The sequence below is a fragment of the Pangasianodon hypophthalmus genome, chromosome 6, assembly GCF_027358585.1.
Source record: "Pangasianodon hypophthalmus isolate fPanHyp1 chromosome 6, fPanHyp1.pri, whole genome shotgun sequence".
Taxonomy (NCBI): domain Eukaryota; kingdom Metazoa; phylum Chordata; class Actinopteri; order Siluriformes; family Pangasiidae; genus Pangasianodon; species Pangasianodon hypophthalmus.
The window spans coordinates 15,200,678-15,224,252 of record NC_069715.1 but is presented as its reverse complement, the minus strand read 5'-3'; the positions used below and the strand labels follow the sequence as shown (position 1 = coordinate 15,224,252).

The window sequence follows — 23,575 nt, the reverse complement described above, 5'->3', positions numbered from 1 at the left end:
CCCTGCCTGCAACCGGTGAAAAGCACCAAAAACACCGCCTCAACCTGAAATTCCACTTCACTCGTCGAACATCGGGAAATGACATTATTACAACTCGCAAAGTACCACTTACAATTCATCAAGAATTGTTTGATGAAAGCTGTCTGTGACATTCTGCCCAGGTCTACTGTTTCCTTTCCTCCATCAGACCACTCAGTAATTCCAGCCATATAACACTTACCCATCCCTCCCTTTGCTGACAATCTTCACCTCGAAGTAGTAGATACCACAGGCAGCGGGGATTGGGTGGGTAGCTCGCACGGATGCTGCGTCTTTGTGGTTTTTGCCGTGACCTGAAAAAGGAGTGCATAAGTAGAAAACAATGAGTCACTGATTCAAGGTTTTTCCTCCACAGAGAATTCAAAGGCAGCTGCCTTTCTCAAATTACATGCTGCCATGACAAAACAATTTTTGTAACCATGGACAGTTCTGCTGTTCTGTTCAGTGGAAGTCTGTAATTTAACTTTAATACCAACATCACTCCAATGAGATGCTGTATCACTTATTACGCTTGGGCAAACGGATGAATTGTGTTTTCTTTTGGACCAGAGTCAAAACTGTGTTTTTCATTTCAAAGCATGTAAAACCTTGTGATCACACACTTCTGAAACCAGGGCCTATATGACAGACAGAGTGAATACTGATCTGAGATCAGCTCTCCCAGTCCATCATATTATATTCAGAATCATCGAGGCAAAAATTATACCTTGATTAGCATTCTTTCTTAAAGTTGAATACGTAACCTATTTATTGAAACCACACGAGACCAAACCTAGAACCTGGGTCTGGAAATAGGCCTATCATTTCGCAAGCAGACAAAGGTCACAGACACACACGCGCGCACACACACACACACACACACACACACACACACACACACAAGTAAAAACGTGACTGTAAGAAGAACCCCAAGGCCTAAATAGTGCACTTATAATTATCAACACATGAGACTTTATAACTAACTAAAACATAAAAGGTCACAATCAATACAATCCATTCAGTTCTATAAATAAATTGCCAAAGTCTGCTTGTGCAATGAATCACAGGGATTAGTACAAGTCTCATATCTAATATTATACCACAGTGCTGCTGAATTCTTGAGTCTGATTGGTCAGAAGGTGCTGATTCATTTTCCACCAGCAGCTCTTACAGGAGAGCTGGATGCTAGCCACATTATATATTTATATTAATATGTCGTTAATCACTGCTACAGTGACAAGTCATGCACAGGGACACTCCATATATCGATAATAAACAGAGTATAAGGCCATGCTGTTATTCACCAAAGAACAACATTTCATTGTTGATATAGTGAAGCTGTCTGGAAGGAGATATGGATTTAAAGGTGCATTAGGTAAGATCGGTCCTTTTTTTTTTTTTTCTTTCAAGATTAGGTCTCTAACGGTTAAGTATGTGGGTTAGACATTTGAAAGATTTTTTTAACTCCTTGAATGTTCACAAAGCTCTGCTCCCAGGATCCACATTGGCCCACAGAGTAGAGTGTCTGTAAAATCACAAACAAGCATTCCGGGCTGGACGTCAGTTGTCCAAATGAGTTTTCTCAGCCACACAATAGTTTTCTCCTGAGATCATGGCATAAACCATAATTTATTATCATGTTCTACATATTGTGCAGGTTATTTGTACAAGAAAAAAAAAATCAACAATTACACCTTTAAAGTGTCTCAGATGTCAGTTTTTAGGGTAGAGGACTGCACTTTCCGATTTCTCATAACATGACGAACTGCATGTTTATGTTTTATTAATCTGAAGAGAAAGAACAAAAAGAGGCTGGTGAGACTGTTTATAGCTGCTGTAAGGTGAGTGATTACAGGAAGTAACTGTTGTAGCTTATTAAATGTGAAAGTATGATGTGTCTAGCTGTAATTAAAAAAAAAAAAAAAAGGATCAAAAGTATGGTGTGTTGATCTGTAATAAATAAAATGGATTTTTTGTAGTGTAAGGGGAATCTGGTTGTTTTCTTATAAGACCATATCCTGTCATGTTTTATTACTTACTTATGACTGACAGCTACGGTATATTTATACACAGCACACAACAGTAAACAAAAGTGATTTCATCGATGTATTCAGTTCACTCTGCCATTGTATTTTAAATGCTATTTTGCCATAATACATATGAACAAACTGATTTTGCTGTTTAATAGCACTATTTAGTGTGCAAGTTGGAACTTAGTCACCACCACCATAACTACTCTAAACTTCCTAGTGTACTGCCGGTGCTGTCGATCCCACACACACACACACAAACACAGCAGCTTTGTTGTCATTTCGCTATTTGCATCAGTAAGCCTATAGCACATCTAAGCCAATCAAACATCAAATAGATTAAAGAAACTGAAAAACTCACTTCTGTCAGCCATGCTAGAGCTGAGCAGAAAGGCAGGGACTATTACAGAGATACGGGTGAGTGCCACAAAAACATCACACACACAATCCTTTCCCCACTGGGCGTCAGAGCCAGGGCTGGCCAGAGCAAAACTTTTTAAAGGAGCAGTTTGTAACTTCTAGAGCCTTCCACTGCCAACAAGGAGAATCCCATTTGTAATGACAGCATTGGCAAGTCCCAACCTCACCCCCTCTGTTGAAACCGTATGCCTTGGAAAGGCGAGAGATCTGAGCCGGGCCCCTTCTTCATATGTTGCTTAACAAATCGAAGAAAAACAATATGACCTATATCAAATTGTAATAATTCCAACCGGGCTAATACAGTTCCTTAAAAGCACTTCAGAACTCGATTAATGTTGTTCGATTGAATTGTTTGAGATAATTGCGCAATCCCATTTTGCCTGGAAAGGGCAAATATACCGAGATTCGAAACCATGATCAGTGCATCAGTGATTGGTTCACGAGGATGGAAAGTCTGAGACAGGCAGTATAGTGGTGTCCTGATACGATACATTCTCCATACAGCAGAAATAAGCATTGCCTAAATGTGCGGGTTAGGTTTCCATTTTCAATTGATTAAAACATTCAGAACAATAACTGAAAGGTAATCATGACAAAGCGTTCGTGTGATCCGCTCAGACTTTTAGCAGCACATAATACAAACGCTGTACATGCGTCCACCTCCAGGAGGGGGTTCCAAACAGTGATCAATCTTGCCACAAAGCCTGCTGCGTCATCGCTGGAAGACACGCGTTGCCATGTTTACAACAAATGTATCAATGGTTCCATTTTAGACTCGGGCCAGAGTGTCCATTTAAGTCGGACACACGCTGTTAGACTTTGCTTGAACGTGAAAGAATTTTTTTTAAAAATTGCTAACCGTGAGAAAGCAATGGTGCCACATCAAGAGAGATCAAAACACCTGCACAACTGTCAGTCACATATCGATTGGATTATCTGCTGGTTTTATTAGGGGGAAAAAAGAAGACTGCTCTTTTGGCATATTTTTGTGTTCCACTGTTAATATGTGAAGCTCGTATGCAAAATGTGTAAAAACTGGCAGGTCAGAAATGGTCATTTTTCTCATTTCCATCTCACCCGCTGCCCCACTGTTTAAATACCTCTGCCTTACAGAGCTATGGAATTTATGGTTCCTGCTTGCTGCTCACAATGGCCATAGCGGTTTTACATGAGCTATTAAACTAGTATGCTAGAATCCTAGATTATTGGCTCATGAAAATCAGCATGCTTTAGCAGAAACGTGTTTTCTGACAAAGCCTACTTTATTATACAGCCTGTTGCACGTTTTGCTTGATGTACAGATGTATTGAATTAAGAGCCTCGTATCAAATGGTACAATATGATACACTATATCATTACACCCCTAGTAACTATCCATAGACATAAGTGGGTATAAGCTGCTAGCTCAAATCGTGGACAAGGCATACATTGTTTTCATAATCAAACAATATATTTAGTAATCAATAACGTGCATGATTTTTAGGTGTATTTAAAACACTTCTAAAATGTGCGATTTAATCTTGTTTGTGCTGAATATGCCTGCATCTGAGCAGGTTCATGGTCAGGTTTATGGTCTTGTCGTCTTGGTAACAAGTCCAACAACAGCTTCAAGGAATGGACAAATCCAGGATCATGTCAAAACGTCAATAATCCAATCCAGCTAATTCAGTAATCCATGTACGAAGAACAGTCCCTCGCTCTGCTTCCGCTGGGAGTGGAACGTATCTCAGAGCCAGACGAATGTAAACAGAGGCCTGAAATGAAGCTAAATAGCTTTTTAGCTATTTATTCTGAGTGAAGAGCTCCCCAAACGAAGTCAGCAGCAGCACTGTCATTTCTATTCAGATTGTTGTACTGTAATTGCCTGTAAAATGGTCACTTCCTGCTCAACCTCTAATTATTTATTTAATTTCACTAAATAATTTCCGTCTTTCAGCTTCAATTTTCAGACCAGACTTCGGCCCGGGTGTTGGAGGTGATGATGCTCGTGACAATACAATATTTTATCCAACATACTAAAATATTTTGTTTCATTTTACTATGTAAAATAATAATGCGAAACTTCACATATATTATGTAATCCTGGTATATTTAAAATCTAAAAGATGTGAGAACTAAAATAAAATATAGATTTTTACGAAAAACACTACAATACTGTGTAACTGAAAACAGAATGAGGTCTAGGGTTAGATTTTCAGATCACACCCGAAGACTTTCTCTTAAGATAGACGCAATATTCATAAACCGCGGGTCATATTAGACAATGATAAACCAGCACATTTAAACACATCTGTCTATAAGTTTCCTATCCAGTGTATAGCTACCAAATGCCAAAGTGGCCAAAAGCCAACGGCTTGTAATGATGTGTCAGGAACAGAGACTGATTTAGGATCAACTTTTCCCTGCAGACATATCCTACATCTTACACCCTGATGCGAGTATATACGGGCCCGGGTGTTGATTTGCTTTCAGTCACTGAGCGTTTAGGAGCGTGAGGTCAATATCTGTGTATGTTTGTTGCTGTTCATGTAATTATATTGGTGCTAACTAGAACATGTGCCATGATTGCTTAATACTAAGTAGGTTACTTATTTCAGTATTAGTATCAGTATCAGTATCAACGAGAAGCAAAAAAACATGCACTCATACCCGGTCTGAAACAAATGGGATCGATGCATCCCTAGCGCCGAGCATGTATGTGTGCATGTAGTCATTCTGAAATCATATAGGCTAAATATATAGTGTTATCTGAGGAGTCCCGCTTTGTCCATAAGAATTTTGACTTCGCACAACTGGAAATGATGCAGTTACAAATATGGAATTGTGCTAACACCACACTGGCTCTTCATACTGCATTACTCCAGTCTATTATTATGTCGAGCTATTATATTACGACTAATAAACTGAGTGAATATTCATCCTCTCTGAATACAGTAGCAATATTAATCACCCCTATTTTTAGCTTCCTCATTCCTCTGTGCCATAGCAGGCCTCCCTCCCTCATGTCCAGACAAACATCCGTGATAAAACATTACATTGCTCACACATAGGCAAAACCTATTTATAGCTCAATTACACGAGCAGAGTACTGAGAGTACTGTCAGACGACCCTGTATGTGCATGACACACACACACACACATACATACGCAAACTCAAAAATGCACACATATGCGCTCACTCCTGCCCCCGTCCTCTCACATACTCTGTTCTATTTATACCACCAACAAAAAACACATGCGATCCAACAGCACAAGACGACCCTGATGGATTTTCTGTTTTACCATGTGTCTCTGCTTCTCGCTCGTGCACACACCCTCACAGAGCTTACATCCACTTTGCATAATCATAGGCCTGTCATTGGTGAATAGATAACACCCTAACAACACTCAACCTCTAGGACACAGCACTTGATCATCTTTTTTGTGCAGAGCTGCTTAGTCTTATTTGCAGAACATTGATTCCCCCCCCCACTTTGAGTCTTGTTATCAGCTGACTACTGCAAAATGGCTTAATCATTAATTAAAAAGGAAACCTTATTCAATCCCAAACACACGATTCTGAAGTTTACATATAGGCCATATTCCATTCTGCATGAGTTGACTCTCTGTCTTCTGACAAGGCTAGAAACTAAATACCGAGACACATGCAATTCATATTTCTTCTAAGGACACACTTCAGATGCAGCAGCCACGGGACCCACAAGAATAAACTCAAACGCATAAGCCCAATCACCACGTTGGTGCTCATTTTACTCAAAGCCTTTCCACTCAGGATAATAGCAGAATTGACAACGCAGTGCACGTTCATAGTGCGACAGGACAGAAATAAATCCAGGAACAGGGGAAAAGGATAAGAGGGAAACAAAGGAACAAGGAACAGCGTGCCAGTGTCAGCAAACACAGCTTCCCAGGCTTGCACCCAGACACTAAAAAGAAGCCACAACAATCTGGCAGTGTCAGGGAACATGCATGACTGGGTGTTTAGAAGGCAGAAATTCCTCTTCATGGCCAAACAAGGGGCACCGAACACAGCATCTGAGCAAACCCACCAGTCATCCTTCCACTGGTAAAGACACAAGCTTAGATTTCTTTTCTACATCCGCTGGCTAGCAAATTCACATTGTCAGACTAGAACCAGGAACTGACTGACTTACAGACTACACGAATGTGGAGTTACATCATGCCACATTGCATTTGGGGGCAGCAGACATCTTGTGAGGAACATGGTATATGTTGGTATTGGGTTTGCTCTGAACACTTGCAAAACAGAGGAAGGAAAGGGAGAGGAGATCATACTAAAGCAAGATGTCAAGCTACAGTATCCAAACAAGTTCAATTAACAATGTGAAAGACTCTCCGGAGCAAACACTCCGCTTACAAAATATAGGAAACATGAGATACTAGGAATAGGTCCATTTATGCTCACGTGGTCCCATATCTGATCTGCAAAGTCATAATTATAAAGTCTCAGCATTCCAGTGCATATAATTATGATAGTTCATGAAGTCAGTATTTCACTTTATGTTTTGCTTCGTGAGCCGCTACATAACCATTAAGCATTATAACAGAAAACAAAGGATTATATCTAAAGTAATTACAAAACTAAAATAAATGTGAATTTGTAACAAGGCAGGTTGTAATTATATGCTTTTCATGACCAAACATTGTTTTATAACACTTCTGTGTTCGTGGGGCAATTTGCAAGTGGTAATAATTTCCCACCTCTGCACATCCAACCTGCAAAGTGCAAAAGAATATATAGACGCCTCCACGAAAGCGTGTCTTTTGCTTGCTCTGGCAGAGCACGTAAAGCTCATAAAAAGCTACTTTAACCGCACTTTTACAGTCAAAAGGCCCGAGTAGCTACTGGTACAGTTCTACTATAGTGAACTTCAAACATTCATGCGGCATTCTGAACTGAAACTGCAGAACAGCAAGAACAGCGGACTATAACGAGTAGCTTAGAAACAAGCTAGCTGGTTAACGTTAGTGATAACTCTAATGTTGATGATTACCTTCTCAAAACAGTGATTAGTATGGTCAATGTCACTCTGTAAACGGGGAAGGAACTGGTAGCTAAGAAGATTACCCTAAGTTGATGAGTTGAGGGGGCGTTTTCGGTGGTTTTTACCTTGAACACAGCATTAAATTCACACACACACACACACGCCATGACCAAAATCTAGCTAATTCAGTTGATACGTGTGTGTGTGTTTTGTTGCCATATCATATGAATCTGCATTATTAACTGTGCTTAACTTGTATAGATGCTATAGATTGACATCCCAGTGGACTTTGCTCCACTATGACCTATGACAATTCAATACTGATATGACAATGCTGAGCATGAGTGGCGCGTCTAAGCCCATCATCTTCTTGCTTTTCTTTCAGGGCTCTTTCAGTTTTGGTACCATAAACTGAATCCAGTAAACTTTCAGCTATTACAAGACATTCACCTCAATTACTCTACAAACCTCAATACAATATCTGAAAGATTTCTAACACAGAGCTTTAGCATGGTGGACTGTCGTGCCATTCCGGTATCCTAATTAAAGCCGAGACAGCTCTTATCTTGACAAAGCGGCGACTCCGATAAATTAGCCTCAGAGCAGCATTGAGAAACGGAAACGGGGCACACTAGCCAAAATAGCACTGAAATCACCAGGGCAAGGGGGAGTAGCAGCTTAAATCCTGTATGAAGCCGAGCTGCTGCAAACGCTTTGGGACAAAAGGTGCCCAGATCCAGATTAGGACAAAGAGCCGAGCCAAGAAGTGCATGCTTCTGTCAATACTAATCAAAGGTATTATGGAAATCTCAAATAAGCACCATTATCGGATATTAACCTAACAGTCCCCAGTGCAGCAGCAATAATAATAATAATAATAATAATAATAATAATAATAATAGATTATGTGAATATACTAAATAAAATCACTGTGCAGTCTGTAAATTTAAACTGATAAGTAGGACGCACTCATCCATTTTGGATGGATAGCAGACGCAGAGGTGATATTTAGAATTTGTCATTCAATTCTATAAGGCACAATCTAGACTACTGTCATCCAATCTTGCCATGTTAATAATGCTGATATGCACAATAGAAAAAAAAACACCTATATGACCACTGCACTGAAAATAATTAAAAACACATGCTACTAAGAGTGGGAAATGAACACCTCACCTTATGAAACCAGGTCTACCTCTAACTCTTTTTCTCCTCATTCACCTAGATATCCCTGTACTCAGAGTGTAGCTAGCTGCCTAGTAGCGTTCAAACATAAACGAGAAAAAAAAAAAGCATGATTCTGATTGGCTAATCCTGTAGCCAATCAAAAGTGAGTGGGGGAAAAAAAAACAACAACAACTGAGGAACGCATTCATTTGACCTATGGCCAAAGATTTGTGGACATCTGACCATCACATCCATATGTTGGACTTCCTCAAACTGTGGCCACAAAGTTGGAAGCACAGTAGGATTTCTTTCTAGTTAAAAGTCTAGAATGTCTTTGTAGGCTGTAGCTTTAAGATTCCATTCACTGGAACTAAGGGGCCCAAATAAAGCATGTTAAAGCATGACAATGCCCCTGTGCAGAAAGCGAGGTCCATGAAGACATGGTTTGCCAAGGCTGGAGTGGAAGAACTCGAGTTTCCTGCACAGAGCCCTGACCTCAACCCCACTGAACACCTTTGAGATGAACTGGAACGATGACTACATGCCAGACCTCCTCACCCAACATCAGTGCCTGACCTCACTAATGCTCTTGTTGCTGAACAAACACAAATCCCCACAACCACAATCCAGAATCTAGTGGAAAGCCTTTCCAGAAGAGTGGAGCTTATTATAACAGCAAAAGGAGGAATAAATCTGCAAAGAGATATTCAACAAGCACATATGGGTGTGATGATCAGGTGTCCATATACTTTTGGCCATACAGTGTATCATGTATGTAATGATGACTTTGTTGACCTTTTATGAACACCATTATAGCGCAATAATTAAAAAAAACAATGTCATTTGATGTGTTGATAATCAGCTGCACTGGGTGTGTGTCATAAAATTAATTTTAAATATCATGCTACTTGATACAATGATAGCACTTCCTTGTCCCAGGTTGGTAAAACTCTGAGGAACTGGCACAAATTCCATGATCTTCAAAACGAATAAATAAATGGCAACCATTTATACTCAACCAAGGGACGACTGGAAAAAGAAAGAGTGTGTGAGAAGAGACACAGCCAAAAACCGGTCAGGGGCGAGACATATATGTTCTATAGAGCATTTCATAGGACAAACACAGAACTAGTACAGGTATGAGTCATCAAAAAATTACTCATTTTCCCTGAAGTGAAGAACTACAAGCTTAAAATGAGAATAACTACAAAATATTTTTTTCTGTATTTATGTCTAGATATACTATTATATTGAACATAACACTAAGAGACTAAAGTGTCAAAACATCTATTCTGATTTCAGGGACACAGCTCTGAGATCATGTGACTAAATCCTTATTAAGCAAACAGGCAACTAAGTATTTACTTTCATAAACAAAGCAGCTGTTGCTATTTATGGCCTGTAAAAAGGATACAGGTGAATACGCAAATGTTTGCGAGTTGACAGCTGTTAAGACGTCGCAGTCTCTGCGTGAGGTCATTGCGACTGGCGTGACATCATGCAGCACGGGGATCTGATCTTTTATTTATGCTTGGACGGGTCGTTTATTTCTGTATTATTGAAGTGAGGGGTTTATTTCTGTATTATTGAAGTGTGCTGGGTGTGAAATGTGCTGTAATGGTTCTGCTTGCCATGTCTGACTGATGAATGTACCCGGTTCAGAGCGACGGTGTAATTTTATCTAATTATCGTCTTTTCAGTGGGTCGATGCGCTCTGACCCTTCCTAACAGGTTCATAAATAGCTAATGCAGCACAGCTTTTTGCGCTCTGTATTGTGACAGGCTGAACAAATCAGCTTCACTGCTGGAGAGGCTATAAAACAAAAAGAGGCGCTTAAACAAAGTGTGATAGTGGACATTAATGCTTCAGCACACGATACAGTACATCTGCAATCAGTAAACCGAGAGAGAGAGAGAGAGAGAGCGACGGAGAGAGAGAGAGACACTGAGAGACAGATAAACAGACAGAGAGAGAGATAAACAGGCAGAAAAACAGACAGCTTCATACCACTGAGCTGTCAGACAGAGAGACAGAAAGAGAGACAGACAGAGAGAGAGAGACAGACAGGGACAGGGAGAGACAGAAACAGAGAGACAGAGAGAGAGAGACAGAGAGAGAGAGAGAGAGACAGAAACAGAGACAGAGAGAGAGAGAGACAGAGAGAGAGATAGACAGAAAGAGAGAGACAGACAGACAGGGACAGAGAGACATACAGAGACAGAGACAGACAGAAAGAGAGAGTGACAGAGAGACACAGAGAGAGAGAGAGAGAGAGAGAGAGAGAGAGGAGTCTGAAGGCCAGAGCTCACTGACTCATAACACTTTAAATGTTCCAGTAATCCACAACTGAGAGTTTATCAAATGCTTAATCCAGTCTGAGTTCACACACACACACACACACACACACGAGCTCACTGACTAGTATGATGTGTAACTAAATATAGCTAGCTAGTGTCCAGCTCGCTCAATCACACCGCACATATGCAGGTTTGCTGCTCCGGTGTGGCTTTAGCGACAGCAGGCCAGGTGACAGCTCAGCGGGATGAAGCCCTGCTCTCTGCCGCTCCGAGTTTCCCCACAGCACCGAAAACCACTCACACTGCTACAACTGAGCGAGCTGGAGCAGGCTTCAGCACTATCCAGCCGGTTAATGTTACCTCTATTCCCATGAGCAATACACGGCTTGCTAACACTTTGAATAATTTAGTGTAAAAATGAGGGAGAAGACTGGGGTAAGGAAAACATGGCTTGGCGTGCTTTAAAAAGCTCCTGGGAGAACAAGTTAGCAAAGTCCGCACTGTACTGCGTTCTACTGCAAAACAACACAGGCTCACAGGCTCTCTGGAACCAGGGCTGGTGGGGTTTTTTTTTTTTTTTTTTTTTTTTTTTTTTTTTTTGCGTTAGCTAACGAGCTAGCTGCTGTGGCTAGCCGGACTCTCAGCTGGTTTTGTTGTACATGTCAACCATTTGGGCAATTCGTCTTTTCTTCTGCTGAAACAAAGCAGAGGGACTGAAAATCAGCTCAGAGCACGTCAGGGAGATTTCACACACACAATCACATTCAACTAAAAACACGGAGCCCGTTTCCTTGGAGAACGTCGAGGCCCAAACCATGACAGTTAAAGATGCGTTAAAGACAGTGTCCCGCCTGTGTACCTTTATAATGTACCCGCAGATTGTTCTGCGACAGCCCGATGTAGCTGTATTTATCCTTGGGGCTCCACGACCGGGGTAAGGGGGTCTCTTCCTCGTTCACGGCCGGATAGAGCCGCTTCAAACGCTCGTTTAGCTCCTGCTCTTGGTCAGTTAAAGCAGGATCCCCCTGTAACAGGCTGCCTGCTCCAAGCTCTGCCATTTTTTGGGTTGTGTTTTGTTTTCCTTTCTTTGTTGTTCCCTACCTAGTTGTGTCAATCTTCTAAAAGGCAGAACGATAGACTGAGGAGAAATAGCAGTAGCGATATCCCCGGATAACCAACGCTCTACAGTCAGGCGCGCAGTGCACTCTGGGTAGTGTAGTTGGAGCTAGCGGCCTGCGCAATATACACAGACGACAAGCAGGGAACCATAAAACTACAACACCCATAAACTATTGTACACGAAGCTCTCTGAGGGGAGAGAGGCAGAAGTGGAGCTCAGAACATGCAGTTTTAGAAATTAATAAGTGCACATTCATGGTTTTCGCAACTCACTTCTTAAAATACACGCGCAGGCATCGAAATATATTATTGGAGTGCATTCAGAATCAGTATTGCTATATTTAGGCACATTTTAGATCCAACTTCTTTCTCTTTATGTAACAGATCATACTAATCCTCATGTTTTGCCAATGACCCACAAACATTAATGCAGATTAGCTCATCGCGAAACCCTTGTTTTTTTTTTTATGATAAATCACCGACTTGTTTGGAGTGGTTCAATTACCCATGATATTTTAATTTAGTGGTGTCAAAATAACAAGTGCTTGTTTACACGATGATCAGTATAATAATATTCATAACTAAGCTGTATAATATGTAAGTATTAAAGTAACTGCTCTTATTTTTCTAGATGTTTCACACTTTATGCAGGGTAGAAAACAAGCTCAGAAAAACAAGTTCATGGATCATGTGTGAAATACATTAGGTGTCTAAATATCGCCTTAATGAAATAGTAAGAAAAACCATGAATACTGATAGTTGATATAACAGGAAAGAAAAATAATATTTTATTCTATGCAATTATGCTTACTGTCAAAGCTATATACTATTAAATATCTAATAATTCTAATTAACAGTAGATTCTTTTTCATTGGGCAGGAAATGGCCTCCTTTCCATTCGTGGGCTCTTTGGGGGTCCTTCAATACCATGGCAACCGCTCGTAAACAACAACAGTGTCGCAACGTTATTGCTCAAGTCGCAATATAAACTACGCAAAAAATATTTTAAATTTAAAGGAAGAGAAGAGAATTATTATCTATTTTATTTTATTATATATTTTTATATATATTATTATATATATAATATATATATTTTTAAATCTACACATGTCTGTAAAGAAGGACATCCATTTGCCACCACTGTCAGCGTTTGAAAGGCAAGGATAAATATTTTAGAAAATGGCAGCTTAGTAACATTAAATAAATGTTAAAACGTTGTAGCCCGAATAGCCAGAAGTCACTGAATGCCAGAAACGGCGTCCTGTTCGGGAGTTCTGCTGTTTTGTAGCCAACGATTCACAAACGAGTCGACTCTTTGAGCCGGCTCTTTTAGGTGAACGTTGAGAGTCGACTCGCATACACGAGCGCTTGCTTTACTGCTTTCTTGCTTTTTACAGGCAATGGCGTTACTGTACAGTATAATTTAATTAAAAATGTTTTCTACAGGCACAGCTGACACAGCAACATTAATGCAGGGATGTTAATGTATTTGTCAATGCACATTTGCTTTGCCTTGCTGATTTTGCAATTATTTAAATAGATCTAATAATATACAATGCAAAGTGATGTCATTTTATTAATTAGAAGTCATATTTTATGGAATAATTTCAGCCACATTTAAGCAAAGATTACATACTTTGTCTGGTATAGAAAAAAATGGCAATGAGTCGTTTGGGAGCCGAAAGAATCGACTCTTATTAGTAAGCTGAGTCAAATGATGTGACTCACTGGAAAGAGCCTGAATTCCCATTACTGGTAGCCATGTAAATCACAGCAGAAAATATTCACTGTGCTTATTAAAAAAAAAAAAAAAAAAAAAAAAACTGCAATGGGTTAGTGCTTGAAAGATCCCACCAGGAACAAACTACTCCATTTGTAACCATTTTAACAAGCTGTACTGTGCTGTGTCTCTTAAAATAATAAACAAGTTCTTTCTATGGTATCTGTATTTGTAGCAGGCTTTCGTCAAGCAAGGGGACTCAAGGGCAAGTGAGGTCTGTGCCAAAAATACTGAAAGTAAGTTGCTTCATAACTTAGTATGTACTTTAATGTGTCTGTTCTGTCTATTCTGTTTCACAGACCTTAACTTCTAGACTTGAATGTGATCTTGATTTCATTTCTTCCAGGTTACAGATGGATGTAGCCCTGGCTATCTTTCCACCTGGCCTGCCCATGTCAGCTCTCAGGTTGTTCAGCAACACAGTCAAAAACACACTTGCTCTGCAGCAAACAGAAACCACGGGTATGTCCATATTCTACTTTCCCGGGTATAGAATACATTTTTACTACAATCACTGTAATATAAACATTAAGCATATAAACCAGAATCTACAGAGGAAAAAATAATGTATAATTCATAAACTGGTTTACTGTACCAACCTACTTTTCTAGACATTTTTAAAGTAGAAAGTAACTCTTCACATCCTTCACATTAATGCAACGATGGCTCTTACCTCATAATGTATCATGTGCCTCAGATACAGTGATGAATTTGGACGTACTGTAGCTAAGCCACGGTTCCTGGAACAGCTGGAGTGCTATCTCAGGAGAGAACTGGCATCTTTAGATATGCATAGTCCCAAACTCCAGCAGCTCAAACTTCAGGTTTACACTTTATACACAGAGACTATTTCCTGTAATACGTAGCAGAGTCGTGTTGTTTGTCTGGTATTAAACGCTTGTTTTATGTCTGTCCTTTGAAGGTATACCGAGAAGTTTTTGACTATTTTATTGAAGACTTTAAAACATACAAGCCACTATTGTCTGCCATCAAAAACGAGTATGAGATTACTCTAGGTATGTGCACACTTTCCTCTGAATAAAACAGACTTACAGTTGTTGTGACTAAGTAGAAGTTCAAACCATGACTAAAATGTCATTGTAGTGTATCTGCAACAGCAGATCCAAGAGCTGGAGCCTCTCCGTGCCCAGATGGTGCTGCTGTCTGAACGGTGCGAGGAGAGGATTCTGGGCCTGAGGGAGCAAGAGAGAGCTGAGATCACGGCTTTGAAACAGGAGCGCCAACATCTGCAGCAAGTCATTGAGAGCATGAAGGAGCAACAGGCAGCTTTGCAGACCCAGGTTGGACATTTGAAACATTTTGGCTTCAACTCAGCGCACCAGACTGGCCCAAAACAAAACACCACACACTTTCAGATTATACTCATGAAATGGAATCAGAACCAACGACCTGGAACCAGGGATCTCACATAATTTCTTTTGAACAAAAATTGAGTTTGGATCAAAACAAATATGGAAGATGGCAGTACAGCTTGGCTGTCATGGGTTACTGGTCTTTCATGCATGACATTAAGATTGAGACCAACCCATGAAAGGACACTGAAGCATGAATATTGAACATGGTTCATATTTACGATTTTAAATTGAGAACTGTGAGAAGATGGAGAGGTGAAGATTGGACTTTATATACTTCACACCACAGGATAATCTGGGAAGATCATTATTTAAGAGCTGACTAAAATTATTGGAAAGAGTGAAACAGCCTCAAAATCGAGCAGACTACACTGCAAATATATTATATGTTAGCAAGTGAAGATATCATAATTAAAGAAAATATTTCTCATTATGAGATTGTTATATAACAAATATAAGACCATTAAATTATTATTTCTATTTATTATTTCTATTTTTTTGTTTAAAAACTAATGAAGAGAAATGAAGAGTCTAATGAAGAGAAATATTAGTTGAATTTGCCTACTGAATTTGCCTATAACCCCCAGGGTTACCCTGTACCCCATCCATTGGCTAGATATTATTTGGTTGGCGGACTGTTTCTCAGCCCAGCAGTGACACTGGGGTGATAATTTCACACCAGCTGCACACACCCTACCATGCAGCTATTCTATCAGTGCCATTTCTGTGCTAAGAATGATTCACCACTAAATTATATTTATACCACAGAGTTGCTGAATTCTCAGATGTGATTGGTAAATGTGCTGTTATTTAACAGAAAAAACGTATTCTTGTTGATATGGTGAGATTTCTGTTAGGAGATCTTTATTTAACATTTATGGGAAGAATCTTGGGTGTCAGTGCATTGTAACAGTCAGGAGGTTTTCTGCTACAGGAGAGTCTTCAGGATGGAGGATTTTGCACCTTCTAGGCTCTCAGTAAGATGACAAATTGTGTTTGGTCTTAACCAAAAAACAGGCTGATGAGGACGACTGTTTTTAAAACATAAGCGATTTTAGGACATAAGCGAACATAAGCAATAGCAGGAACTTTTCTTACAGACGTTCTACAAAATTAAATGGAACAAGAAATGGTTCAAAAGCATGCCATGTTGTTCATTAACAAATTAAAATTTGTAATCCTTGGCATATTGTTGTGGTATATACCCAGCAGTGGTGCTTTGGTGATGATTTCCCACTGATAGACAGGCTAGAGGCTGTTTAACAAATTGTGCATAGCGGAAACTGGGCCAGAGTCAATAACACCTACAGCACCCTATATGGTAGTTGTGTCTGAGTTATACGAATTCTGCTGCTCTGTATACACGTGAACAAAGCTTGAACTTGATGGCACGGTAGGCACGTGTTAATATGTAAAAGAAATGAATTGTTGGATTATAGATTATTACATTATATGCAGCCTAACCTGTCTTCTGTTTCTTTTCTTATACTTTTCAGTAAGTTACAATGATTAGACAAATTTAAAAATAAATCTCAGAATGTAGAAATGTAGACATTGCTCAGCTCTAACACTAGAACATAATCTTTTCTTGAATTCTGCTATCTTCTATCTTGGGTCTGTCACAGGTTTCATATCTAGAGGAGGACCTTGCAAGACAGTATGCGCTGTACAGGGAGGAACGTGACGCCCGCAGGCTGCTCATTGACAATATCAGCAGCATGAGCTACAGCCCACAGGAGCCTGGTTACTCACTGAATGGTGGCAATCATTGCATTACAGTTCTGAGAATTCTATATTTTTAGCTGAATAATGGCACTATGATAGCATGTGGAAGATGTGCATGATTCATATTGGGGTATTTTAACTCTTGTCTTCTCTTTTAGAGGATCCTGTGAATCTAAAGCTGGCTTTGGATGTGTGTAGAGAGGATCTAAACAAGGCCCAGATGGAGCTCAACCACTTGCATGCAGAATATGGAGATGTGGTTCCCCGTAGGGACTGGGAGAATCTAGAAAGTACGTACCAGGAGAACCTCCTAAAGGTATAAGGCACTGTCTCATATGAGTCACATATTCTATCAAAATCAAAGTGTATAACCATTTTGTCATTGTTTTTATTCTGGTTATATTAAGTCTAAATGAACAGACAAATACCTGACAGTTACACACTTATATCTTTACTTTACACCTGGATTATTCAAAATCTGATACCAGGGGTGGGAAATATTGCAAAAAAAAATTATATTGTTATATTTAATGATATCATCATAATACACTATTTGTATCACAATATTTGGTTTTGCTAAGAAAGCACAAAAACATTTTTCAAACTTTCAGACATTTTTTGTCTTCTATAAATTTTTAGTGTGTAAAATGTATTCATGAAGGATGGAAAATAATCTAAATATACGAAAAGATCAGGTTAGATAGATATTAAGATCCTATCACTTACTTGTTGAGTCATTATGGACTCAACACAGCCAAAAGCACAGACACTGACAGTACACGCGGTACATAGAAATATATGATGCATAATGATGTTTATATACTGTGCAATTTATCGTGCCATCTAGACTTGCGTGAGACCCAGTTTTCCTTTTTCAGCTGGAGACCCTACAGTCTGACTTCAACCAATTGAAGACGGAATATGACACATTGCTAAATTTACATCAGCAGATCAGCACAAAGAGAGACAGCCTTCACAGAAAACCCTCAACTCCTAGACCACGGTGGGAGCAGTGTGCAGGTATAGGGCTGTTCTATACTGTTCACCAGATAGATAGATAGATACATAGATACATAGATACATAGATAGATAAACTATATTGCCAAAAGTAAGTGGATACTTAATCATCACACCCATACATGCTTGTTGAACATCCCATCCTGGATTTACTCCCTCTTTGCTGTTATAATAACCTCCACTCTTCTGGGAAGGCTTTCCATTAGATTTTGGTTCATAGCTGTGGGGATTTGCCCATTAAGCCACAAGAGCATTAGTGAGGTCAGACACTGATGTCTGGTGAGGAGGCCTGGTATGTAGTCTGCGTTCCAGTTCATCCCAAAGGTGTTCAGTGGGGTTGAGGTCAGGGCTCTGTGCAGGCCACTCGGGTTCTTCCAGTCCAATCTCGGCAAACCATGTCTTTGTGGACCTTGCCTTGTACAGAGAAGAGAATCTTGATGCTACAGCATACAAACACATTCTACACAATTATGTGCTTCCAACTTTGTGGCAACACTTTGGGGAAGACTCACATATGGCTGTGATGATCAGGTGTCCACAAACCTTTGGCCATATAGTTAGATAGATCGATAGATCGATAGATAGATAGATAGATAGATAACTGTGAGAGTGATTTTTAAAATTAGGACCTATTGAAGAGACAGTGGACAAAGTGTACTGAAAATGAAATGATGTTATTGTTGCATGTAAGATGTACTTGGTAGTGGGGATCGCTGTTCTGAGCTCTTTGAGGGCCAGTCTAGTCAGAAAAGACTGGAGATCTTGCTGAAGGAACTGAACAGCATGGGCTTGGAGCAGAAAGACTTCTTTACTGGACTGGTGAGAAGCCCATCATATAAATTTATTTCTTCTGGCTGGTTGAACTGCATTTCATGAAACTTTTCCCCTCCAGGGTACTTCCAGCGATGTTCCCATCTACCTGCGCTATGAGGGGCAACAGAGGAACCTCCGATTGAAAAAGAATGACATTGTTAGAGTTCTAAAGGACATATGGAGAGAGAAAGCAACTGAAGATGAGAAGGTAGCATCCATCAATTCAGTGCCTGCGGGTATAAAAATATGATAAATTAGTGACGGTATCTATGTATGTGTTGGTTATTTGTTTTGCAAACACAGAAGGATGAAAGCAGTGATCTAAAGGAGTTTCTGCATCAGTATCTGTTAAAGCAGCATAAGGAGAGGGCAGGACAGTGGGCTTACAGCCTGATCGATGGCATCAAGCAATACCTAGATGATGCCTTCATTGGTCTCTTCTATGACATTCTCCAAGGCAAGGTTGGTGGGTTTATTTGTTCTGCCAGTTTTAACAATAACGTAACAGTTGGAACAATAAATGAAAAGTTAAGGTAGTATTAACCAAGAGATGACGATGGAGTTTCATTAAATGTTGATATGTGGCAGGTGGATGAAAGTGTGTACCATGGCCAGACCCATCTACTGTCTAATCTGCTCAAGGTGCTTATACAGAGTGACAGCACTGAGAGTGGATTGCTAAGTACACCCCAATTCAGGTGAGGGATGCATTAGAAACAAGCACTTGTTTTGGTTGCTTTGCTGCAATGCAAGTTAGAAACAAAATTTATGAGTTCTTCTATAACAGTGGTTCTCAAACCTTTTGTAGCCAGGGACCCCTTTAGCTGTAAAATAAATCAGTACAGCTTGAACATAATCTAAAAATACAAATATTCAGTTCATTATTTAAATGTGCACAGTAATAGTTTGGCTATTTATTGGAGCGAGAGACCTTTATATTTCTGAACTTTCCATTGTAGGTCCAAGGTCTGCTTGTTTTTGAGTTATTGAGATTTGGATTAAACCCATTCAATTCAAGTGACCATTCAAATATACCAGTAACTATAAGAAATCAATAATAAATATAACTTCTGATAATGGTGCAGTGTGATTTCCACATAAACTTGTTTTCTGTGGGGAGAATCTTCAGGACAGAGAACTTTGTGCTCCGTGGTTTCTCAGTTATTATTAATTTCAAGAGAGACAAATGAGAGAGGCTGCTTGAGAATGGCTGCTTATAGATGCTATAAGAAAGTGTTCACAGAAACATTTTCATGCGTATTCCACAGCATTGAATGTAACTATAAATGGGTAAAAAGCATACCTTTCTTTTAATAAAAAAATTTTTAATAATTGGCAGATTGCTGTTGTGTACTAGCTATGAAACACTTCTTGTGCCTTTGCGATCGTAACCCTGCCCCTGATTATGTTCCTATAACAGTACACCCTGACATAGTTTATTCCTTACATAATAAATGAACAGGTGTATCTTTAATGCTGGCTTTCAGTGAGGCTCTGAGGACAGCTTTCCCCCTGAAAGGAGATAAGGATATAGAGGAACTGGTGCTGGCTGCTCAGTCAGAACTGCAGACCAGCCGAGGAAGCATTGCCTATCAGAGGCTGTACACAGAGGTGAGCTCTAAAACTAGAGGTATCTATAGAAAAAAAGATTTTGCGCTTACTCACCCTTCACATGGCTCTCATGTCTACTTACTTAAGGGGTACAATTACATGACATGCTGCATGATTTATTCTCACAAAATGTGACCACCTAATATTTCTCTTACTTCAGGACGCAGATGGAAAGCAGAGTGATTTCCTGGGTCTGGTAAAAAAGCAGGCTATGGCCGAGAGACGCCAGTACATCAACCAGCTGAGGGAACAGCTAGGAGGAAAAGGGTGAGAGTCCATGATGCTCTTTGTGAATGTTAATTGATGTTATTACTTTAATTATTTAAGTGAATAAAGCATTTAAGCATTTAAACTCAGTACTTAAATATTATTCTTGCAGGGAAGTGGGAGTGGAAGATTTAAGAGCTGTTTTCAAGACAATTGATCCCACACTGGACTCTGAGACTCTGGACTGTTATTTGAGTACGGCCTTTCAGACTAAAGAGCTGCACCAGCACACAGCACTTTTGGACACTGAGGTTGCTCTACAGCGCCTCTCTGCAGCTAATGTAAGCAGGGCAGGACCCATGCCTCAGTCGGAATAATTCATTTACACACATTTCACATGTGTAAATGGACTCTTATATTTAAACATAATCAAGGAAATATACTGGATAAATTTTTTTTTAAATCTAATAAAAAGAATACATTCACGGTCTACTCTTCAACATGATGTTTAAAGGTGCATTAGGTAAGATTAGTCTTTTTTTTTTTCAAGAGTATGTATCTTAACAGTTAGTTGGGTTTGACAACTATCATATGAATGATTCCTGCCTATGTTCACAAAGCTCCGTCCCCGTTATCTACGGTGGCCTGTAGAGTGTCTAAAAAAATGACTGACAGGAGGCGCATCCAAACACAAACAAGCATTCTGGACAGGAAGTCAGTTTTCCAAATGAGTTTTCTCATGGACTTAATGCACTTTTACTAAGGCCATGGCTTAATGCATAGGTTTTTTTTTTTTTTTTTTTTTTTTATCACGTCCTACATGTCTTCCAGGTTATTTGTACAAGTAAAGAATTTTAAAAAATGACTATTGCATCTTTAAGGAAATCTTAAGATAACGGTAACTGATCACAAAAATGGCTTAATGAGAGAGTGTTTTATATCCTCATAACACCCCACTGTCCTCACATCAAAACATCACATGTTCTCCTAAAATCTATGTGCTTGTAAGATCCTCATGAGGACAACTGGGTCTTACTATTTTTTCCAAACTTCTTCCAGTTTGAAGACATTGATCAATTTCTATAGTTATCAGGTGTGAGTAAACAGAAATAGTGAGGAGATACAATATTATTGTACAGGTTTCAAGAGAGTATGTTCAGTAGGATATATAGCAGTGTAGGGCTCGAGGTTTAAAAACTGGTGATCAGTAAACACTGACATGCATAGCCTATTGTAATCACATTAAAACTGGTGTATCTAATATGAGCTAGTTTTAACTGTGCTATTGTTAACTTATTCTTTCAGCACATATATCCAGGTACTAGTACTAGTGATGTTGACCTATTAAACTTTATTTATTTAAACTTTATTTTGGCTTATAAACTTTATTACACTGTTGCCTTTGTTATTGGGCTGATAAAAAATATAGAAACATGGGACTGGGACCAACTAGTTAGAAAAACACTATTGACACTATTGAATAAGACACTATTGAAAATGCCTGTAATACTTGTGTACAAAGAGAACATGATGATGCTGACTATAAAAATGTTTATAATGAAATGAATTGAAACAGTATTACACTGTTTACTTTTTACATTATCGGACACTTTTATTTAGTGTTGAGTGTTCTTATGTGGTGAGGAATAACAATGCTCATAGACCTAGCATACAATATATGCAGTATATACTGTATGTACTTTTCAGTGTAGCGTATGTAGAAATTCCTTCTAAAACATTGCTCATATACAGTACTGTGCAAAAGTCTTAGGCACATGTAAAGAAATGCTGTAGAGCAAAGATGCCTTCAAAAATAATGAAATTAAATGTTTCTACATTAAAAATACTATAAAGAGCAGTAAACAGTAATAAATGAAACGAAGTCAATATTTGGTGTGACGATCCTTCGCTTAAAAAATAGTAGTCTCAGGTACAGTGTGTGCAGTTTTATAAGGAAATGAGCTGTAAGTGTTACTGAGCATCTTGCAGAAGCAGCCACAGTTCTTCTGGAGACTTTGACTGTCACACTCGCTTCTTATTTTTGCAGCAAAACCCAGCAGCCTTCATTATGTTTTTGTCTGAAAAGTGTCTCTTATGGAATCTGCTGCTTTCTTTACTGACGTACAAACATTTTTCTGAAACATTTAATTTTGTGCTGGAAAACTAATGTTTGGAATCTAAAATGTTTTTGTACTGAATCAATAATGTACATAAAAAATAAAAATCTATAACAAAGTTTGTACTAAAAAAAAAAAATAGGGTGCCTAAGACTTTTGCACAGTACTGTATGTGTGTGTGTGTGTGTCTATATATATATATATATATATATATATATATATATATATATGATCTATGGCAGGGGTTCTCAATCTATTTGTAGCCAGGGACCCTTTTAACTGTAAAATAAATTCCATGGACCCTCTCAGAGATTTATTTCATCATGAACATTATTTAAATTTAAATAATATTTGGTTTGTTTATTAGAGCTGTAATGCTCTCTGTTCCTGAACATAGTAGGTATAAGTTGACAGTATTTATAGACTTACTTGTCACAGACCCCTGGGGGTCCCAGGACCCCACTTTGAGAACCAGTCTTTTACATATATATATATATATATATATATATATATATATATATATATATATATATATATATAAACAGTGAAAAAAAATAAACATGAAATCAGTTCAGAAGGTTGCATCTACCTTTTGGAATGAGATGTAATTTGTTTGTCTCTGTAAATGCCTCCCAACTTTTTGTGTATCCTCTGAATCCTCTCCATTGTAATATTCACCCTGATATCGCTCTTCTAACTTTTCTTTATCTTGATCATTTTTGTTATAATTCTGACAGATGCCTACAACAAATCGACTCTGGAGACTCAGTCTCATGGCAGTACCTTTACACTGGACTCCTTTTAAACTTTTTGTGATAATTTTCCTGTTCTTGTTTTAGATTGCTGTATTGTGTCGTGTTTGGCTTCTTGAAAT

At 39.0% G+C, this 23,575-nt stretch overlaps 2 protein-coding genes across 3 annotated transcripts in view; one reads left to right on the top strand and one right to left on the bottom strand.

Moving 5' to 3' along the window:
- The window catches only part of ranbp10 (RAN binding protein 10), a 42,046-nt gene extending 29,887 nt beyond the window's left edge, over positions 1–12,159 (bottom strand). Inside the window, exons 1-2 of one of the 2 annotated variants that reach the window (XM_026927202.3) lie at positions 11,799–12,159; positions 221–332 (exon numbers count right to left, since the gene is read on the bottom strand). In XM_026927202.3, the coding sequence (XP_026783003.1) occupies positions 221–332; positions 11,799–11,997 (311 nt within the window). In that variant the 5' untranslated portion in view covers positions 11,998–12,159. The remainder of the gene's footprint in view (positions 1–220; positions 333–11,798) is intronic. The other variant, XM_026927201.3, reaches the window with a different exon arrangement.
- Positions 12,160–13,165: 1,006 nt separating this feature from the next.
- On the top strand, positions 13,166–22,779 carry tsnaxip1 (translin-associated factor X interacting protein 1). Its single transcript, XM_026927200.3, has 16 exons — positions 13,166–13,215; positions 14,014–14,074; positions 14,185–14,300; positions 14,536–14,662; positions 14,761–14,854; positions 14,943–15,139; positions 16,837–16,969; positions 17,095–17,252; positions 17,815–17,956; positions 18,645–18,772; positions 18,846–18,974; positions 19,070–19,228; positions 19,355–19,464; positions 20,254–20,377; positions 20,538–20,644; positions 20,757–22,779. The coding sequence occupies exons 1-16, from the start codon at positions 13,166–13,168 to the stop codon at positions 20,959–20,961; spliced, it is 2,040 nt and encodes a 679-aa protein (XP_026783001.3). The 3' UTR covers positions 20,962–22,779.
- The last annotated feature ends 796 nt before the right edge of the window (positions 22,780–23,575 follow it).

Bases quoted from the DNA above. Each gene is read 5' to 3' on its own strand.
- tsnaxip1 (XM_026927200.3), top strand. From the start codon at position 13,166: ATGTCTGTAAAGAAGGACATCCATTTGCCACCACTGTCAGCGTTTGAA. The intron at 13,216-14,013 runs GCAAGGATAAAT...CTGTATTTGTAG, and splicing joins CCACTGTCAGCGTTTGAAAG to CAGGCTTTCGTCAAGCAAGG. The intron at 15,140-16,836 runs GTTGGACATTTG...GGTCTGTCACAG, and splicing joins AGGCAGCTTTGCAGACCCAG to GTTTCATATCTAGAGGAGGA.